The sequence below is a fragment of the Excalfactoria chinensis genome, chromosome Z (genome assembly GCF_039878825.1).
Source record: "Excalfactoria chinensis isolate bCotChi1 chromosome Z, bCotChi1.hap2, whole genome shotgun sequence".
Classification (NCBI taxonomy): domain Eukaryota; kingdom Metazoa; phylum Chordata; class Aves; order Galliformes; family Phasianidae; genus Excalfactoria; species Excalfactoria chinensis.
In genome coordinates this window covers 6,937,529-6,944,161 of record NC_092857.1, presented here as the reverse complement: position 1 = coordinate 6,944,161, position 6,633 = coordinate 6,937,529, and the positions used below count along the sequence as shown (strand labels likewise).

At 45.0% G+C, this 6,633-nt stretch overlaps 1 protein-coding gene across 2 annotated transcripts in view; it reads left to right on the top strand.

The window, feature by feature from the left end:
• Positions 1-166: 166 nt before the first annotated feature.
• KIAA1328 (KIAA1328 ortholog) overlaps positions 167-6,633 on the top strand; it is a 175,209-nt gene continuing 168,742 nt past the window's right edge. The window contains exons 1-2 of one of the 2 annotated variants that reach the window (XM_072360501.1): positions 183-255; positions 3,838-3,873. In XM_072360501.1, the coding sequence (XP_072216602.1) occupies positions 204-255; positions 3,838-3,873 (88 nt within the window). In that variant the 5' untranslated portion in view covers positions 183-203. Of the gene's footprint in view, positions 256-3,837; positions 3,874-6,633 lie in introns of both variants that reach the window. The other variant, XM_072360499.1, reaches the window with a different exon arrangement.

Here is a 6,633-nt window from a genome sequence, read left to right as displayed (position 1 = left end):
CGGGAGCGGCGGCCTCGGCGTCGTGATGGGCGCGGCCGTCAACGCCCGCCGGACTACCGCTCCCACAACGCCCCGCTCTTCCGCCCGCCCGCAGCGCTCGGCGCTCCGCAGCCGCCGCAAGGCGAAGGCGGCGCGGGCAGCCAATGGGAGCCGAGCGCTGGGGGGGCGGCGGGGGGCACTCTGGGAGTGGCGGTTGTTTCAAGATGGCGGAGGCGGCCCCTGAGCCGGGTGGGGATGTGTATTGGAGCCGGGGTAGTATCCTTCCACGGCCTGGAGGCGGGCGCTGGCGCCCGGGGGGCGGTGTGAGGAGGAGGAGGGAGAGGGGCGGGAGGACGGGAGGCAGCCGTGGGAGGCGGGCAGCAAAGCGGGGAAACTGAGGCGGGGGATGCGGCCTCGGCGAGGGTGGCTGTGTGGAGGCTGCGCTGTGTAGGGAGCGGAGGGTGCTGGTGTCGCGGGTGAGGCGTGAGGCGCTGTGGCCCTCGGAAAGGAGATGGGGGGGGTACGGGGGCTCGTCCTGAGAGAAGGCTGTGTGTGTGTGTGTGGGGGGGGACACAGAGACTGTACGGTGGGCTGGGGCCGCTGGGTCTGTCAGCGCCGTGGGGAGCAGGGAGGGAATGAGGGGACTGGTCTCAGGTCATGGGGATGTGGAAAGGAATTGGCAAGGAGACACTGCGCTGAAGGTTCCGCCGGCATTACAGAGGTGTGGAAGGTGCATCTGTTATGAATGGAGCAGGAGCTTGGCTATAAGGGGGAGCCTTTGGGCACCCGAGAGCTCTGTGTGTGTGAGGTGAGCGCCAGGCCGAGGTGGGTGTGCGGGAGGTGTACAACTGTAGTGGTGGGCGTGCAGGTAGTACACAGTGTTTGTGCTTTTGGGGTGTAGCAGATGAAAGGCTGGCTGGAGAGGTAAACTTACACAGCTCAGACATGTCGAAAGAGTTGGCATAGACATTTCGACTCATAAGGCTGAGTTGGAGGCTTGGCTGTCTTAGAAGACATTAGGATTGGCCTGAAGGTGTGGAAGACCAATGGGACATGACAGGAGGGCTGTCATGGTGGAAGTTTAGGCGCTGATGATTTAGCTGTAGACGGACTTGAGGCATTGCAGTTGCTGGCGCTGAGGTTGAGATTCTAGCCTCAGCCAAAAGTGATTCAAAAGAAAGGTATGCATGCGTGCTCTTGTATTTATGTTTGATTGCACACTCACTCCAAAACAATGCACAAGTGGAATGGGCCAACCATCCAAAGGGCTGATTGGGGGCACTTTGTTATAAATCTTGGAAGATTTCCAATTTGGGCTTGAAAAGAAATAATAAAATAGTGCAACTTTCTCTGTTTCTTTTTCATATCAGACTTGTTGCTGTGGTGTCACTACCCAGTTTAGCTATGAAGTTGGTGCAGTTACAGTTGCTGTACTTATGTATTTTTAACAATTAATTACTAGGATGACAGGTTATCTCCTATGACCATATATGGCCTCCAGAGCACACAATAGCAGTACTCTCAAGCATTAAGGTATTCCAAGGAATCTTCTGTTATATGTGTTTTTGCAAGTGGACAGTGTTGCTTCCAATCTTAGAAAAGGTTAAGTACACTGAAATAGGTCAATCCCAAGAATAAATAGTATAATAGATGCTTTTAAAGAAGAGAGGAGGTTGGGTCTTGGGAGATTTGGTAATATTGACTTACTAGCTGAAGGAGATGGAACTTTTCTCTGTAAGAGCCAAATAAATGCTGCATAGTGAGGCAGACTTCGATGTGCTGCACTGTTGTGTGTGTGTCTAGTTTGCTGTAGGTCAGCTACCATTGCCTTGAGCATTAGCTATAATGCCAGCAGGGTTATAACACAGTCAGCCCATTTGGAATCTTGAGAATCATATGGCAGTGAATTTATCTTAAATGGTTGATGCTCGTAATGTCCCCAGTCTTTCACTCCGAGACAGGGATCTTGGGCTTGTTTATGGCAATTTCAGTCTCACTAATTAGGGAAAACTGGTCTGACTTTGGATTAATCTAATACACTAGGTAGCAGATCTTTGTGGAAGAGCGGTTCTGATAGCTTGGGTAGAAACAGCATCAGATTTGGCTGATTTTTTTATTTTTATTTTTTATCCCTCTGTCAGGTGCCTATCTACAGCAGTGCCAGTATGGGTGGCAAGCTAAAAAGCCCAATTTGTTTAGGCAAGTGTTTTTTTGTTTGTTTTTTCTTTTCTGCAGACATGTGTTGTTGACACAGATTAACCATATGTCAGTTGAGAAATAAATGAAATTTGTTGTTTCTAGTACCAGTTTGAGTTGAAGATCTCTGTTAACCTGTGGACTGCTGTCATAGTTTTGCTGACACAACTGTTTGGACTTGTCTGTTACAATGCCTTGATCTGCATTGGTGATTTTTGGAAAGAGGAAACATGGTGTTTTAGAGTTGATTCCGTCCTTTCACCCGGTACATGACATGACCCCACATTGTGCTCTGACAGAGACAGCAGGCTGCAGCTTATGACTGAGAACAAAAGTGCTTTCAGTGCTTGTAGAGACACTATTGACACCAGTATGAGATGAAGCTGCTCTCAAAGTTGTCAAAGATGATGAGAGATAATTGTTTATAAGTGATAATGTGGATCAAAAAGATTACAGTGGAGTATGTGACCATGTCCTTTCAGTGTGCCAGCTATCCATTGTGTGATGGATAGTGAGGACTAACTGAATTTCAACTAATTGAAATTTCTGTCCAGAGATGAAAGCTTCTGTTTACTAATAAAATTTTTTATGTCACATGGCAACTTGATAAGTTTTTGAGTGAGAGCTGGCATAGGTTAGCTGAAGTATTTTCACAATTTGATTTGATTGTGCAAGACCTTAACTTATCTGTAAACAATACAGAAACGAAGCAATTGAGTAAACTGACTAAACTTTTAAAGCTGAGGAAAGACAAACAGTAGAAACCAAAATGTTAGTGGAGGAGAGCCGTGTACCCTCAGCTTTTGTTTTACACTTCAGTGTAATGTTTGTAATTTAGGTAGGAATAAAAACCAGTACTTTCAGCTAAATGCAACTGTTGCTTTAAGGAAGGTTTTCTAGTTTACACCCTTCCCTGAATTGTGTTGAGTCCTATTTGTAGTGATTTCTAGGAGGCAAGGTTGCAGGTTCAGTGATTGCTAATGTAGAACAAATACATGGTGACAGGTCCTTTGTGAGTTTTGGAGTGTTTTCTGCAGTAAAGTAATTTAATAGTTAAAGTTTTAAAATTTATATGGATTCCTTTTAGAAATGGTTCCAGAGCAACTCTTCTTGTTAAAGAGAACAAGTCCTCAGGCTTTCAGCTGGTAGATGCCATGTGATGGTCAGATGAGAATGACCAACTTCCCTAGAATTTTTTTTTAGTTTATCCCCATTTACATCTCTCAGAATAATCTGTACAAAATATGGTATTGCACGGCTGTACAAACATGGACTATTCTGGAAGTTTGTCTTCTCTACATGTCAAGGGATTAGTTATATAATGAAAACCTGCTCTGATTTAAATATATTATAACTTCATTCTCATAGTAATTGCTCTCATAACTGTGGCTGCTCCCTGGGATGTTTCTTGAAGGTGACCTCCGAGATAACCTTTACTGTCTAAACTAAAGGCACAGTGTAGGAGAAGTAGCACTTTTTCTTTTAGCAATCAGAGTGTTTACTTATTTATTTTTTCCTTCCTAATTGAGTTTTTCTTCCTTCTGATGCTCTCAAAGTTTTCCTAATTTGCTTTCTTATCAATCACCTGCTAAAATTAAAGGGAAAGTACTTGTATAGTTGGCTGTCTTTTGTATTTGTTACCTTTAACAAAGCTACATGCAGTATCTGATGAAGAACAGCCAATGGTTTACTTTTCAGGTATGACCTTATAATAGCTGTAAACAAAGGTTTTTTTTTTGTTTTTCCCTGTGAATGCTAAACATTGCAGTGTTTTTCCAGGTATGTGATTTATGTATGTAAGTGTGTAAGGCACAGAGTCATCACAAATAATATAATTTGTAATGAGACATGCAGGATTATAGCCGAGGATTTATACTCTTCTGCTTAGATAAGCACAGAGTGTAAGATAAACAGCTTCAGGGGAGTTTTTTCCTATTGCAAGTACATCATAGTGTTTTCAGTATGTAAGGTAAGCTGAATTTTTAATATGGTCTCCAAGGGATGCTGAAGCATTAGAGATTCACAGATCTTTCTCAAATTTTGAAGAAAACATTTAAAATGAATCATAGAATCACATAATGATTTGCATTGGAAGGGACCTTTAGGACCATCCAGTTCCAACCCCCTGCTGTAGGCAGGGACATCTCCCTCTAGACCAGGTTACTCAAAGCCCCATCCAGCCTGGCCTTGAACAACATCACGGAGGGGGCATCCACAGCTTTGCTGGGTGACCTGTTTCATTGTCTCACCACCCTCTCAGTAAAGAATTTCTTTTCATATGTAGTCAAAATTTACCCTCTTCTAGCCTAAAACTGTTTCCCCTTATCCTGTTGCTACATGCCCTTATAAAAAGTCCCTCCCTGGCTTTTCTGTAGCCCCCTTTAGTTACTGGAAAGCTATAATGTCTCCTTGAAGCCTTCTCTTCTCCAGGCTGAAGAGCCCCAGTTCCACATCCTTCTGTTGGAGGTCCCAGAACTGGATGCTGTGTTCCATGTTGGGTCTCATGAGAGCAGAGCAGAGGGGCGGAATCACCTGCCTCAACCTGCTGGTCACACTTCTCTTGATGCAGTGCATCATACGGTTGGCCCTCTGGGCTGCAATCATGCATTGCCAGCTTATGTTGAGTCTTTGATCAGTCGACACCCCCGAACCCTTCTCTTTAGGGCTTCTCTCAAGCCATTCTCTGCCCAACCTGTATCTGTGCTTGAGATTGCTCCAACCCAGGTGCAGGATCTTGCACTTGGCCTTGCTGAACTTCATGAGGTTGGCATGGACCCACCTCTCCAGCCTGTCCAGGTCCCTCTGGATGGCATCCCTTCCCACTTGTGTTTTGACTGCACCTCACAGTTTCATGTTGTCTGCAAACTTGCTGAGGGTGCACTCAATTCCACTGTCCATGTTGCTTACAAAGAAGTTATATAGTACTGGTTCCAGCACCAGTCCCTGAGGAATGCCACTTGTCACCAGTTTCCACTTGGACATTGTGCCATTGACTGCAACTCCCTGAGTGCGACCATCCAGCCAATTCCATTTCCAGTTAGTTGTCCACCCATCAAATCCATTTCTCTCCGATTTGGTGACCAGGAAGTCATGCAGGACAGTGCCAAACACTTTGCACAGGTCCGGGTAGATGACATCAGTTGCACTTCCTTTATCCACTGACACTGTAACTGTCACAAAAGGCCACCAGGTTTTTCAGACGTGACTTGCCTTTGGTGAAGCCATGCTAGTTACCACCAATCACCTCATCTTTATTTGCCATGTGCCTTAGTAGAGCCTTCAGGGGGATCTGTTCCATGATCTTGCCAGGCATAGAAGTGAGACTGAGTGGCCTGTAGTTCCTTGGATCGTCTTTTTCACTTCTTGAAAATGAGGGCTAATGTTCCCCTTTTCCAGTCATTGGGGACTTCACCAGACTGCCGTGACGTTTCAAATATGATGGGCAGTGGCTTGGCAGCTTCATCTGCCAGTTCCCTCAGGACCCATGGATGGATCTCATTGAGTCTCATGGACTCCTGCACCTTCAGGTTCTTTAGATGGCCTCAAACCTGATTTTCACTTCCAGCAGGCAGATCTTCCTTCTCCCAGTTCTATTAGAAATCTCTGGATATATGAGGTCTGCTCTGAAAGAAATGCCTCTGATTTTATTATTTTGGCTCATGTTGTCAGAGGCAGATGATGGTGGTACAGCAGTAGAGACTGAGCCTTTGCAGCAGTATTCTGTTACTTTTAGTTGCCATATGACAGATGGCAGAAGAGTGGCAGTCTGACAAAATGTCATCTGACACAGCAGTGCATATGTAGCAAAGGTGTGTCATTGAATTCCTTCCTGTGGAAAAAATGTCACCCATTGACATTCACTGACGATTGCTGAACATTCATGGAGACCAAACAGTGGATGTGAACATAGTGGGGCAGAGGGTGGTGCATTTTAGCGGTGGTGGCAGTGACAGTGTGTCAAGTCCACTGGTGCAAATGTTTACAAGCACGGCATGCAGACTCTTGTTCATTGCTGGAAAAAATGGGGAGCTAACGGTGGTGACTGTTGACAGCTAGGGTTCTGTAGATGAGAATTTGCGCTATCAAATAGTGTTATTGTGCTGTTTGTATCTGTTGCAGCTTCCATGGAATTAAATAGGAGGCGTTACTTTTGAAGCATACTGTATTTTTTAAATAGTATAGTTTGAGCCAGGTGATGTTATGCAACGTGCCTTAGAAAGAAAGCCGTGATCCAAAATGCTGTAATACTCTCTGATGTTTGTGAGGAGAATGTCAGAAACATCGTTTTCCCTTGTGTCCAAGCACAGAGATGTTAAAGCTTATTAATCTGGTTCTTTAACTTGAACTGTTGTCTCACTTCAAAAGCTCATTGCCCAAAGAAAAGTTTGCTGGTGTAAATTCAGTATTTTTTGTTCAAAATTTTTTGCACCTCCAAACCATCAAGATTTGCTCTTTCAG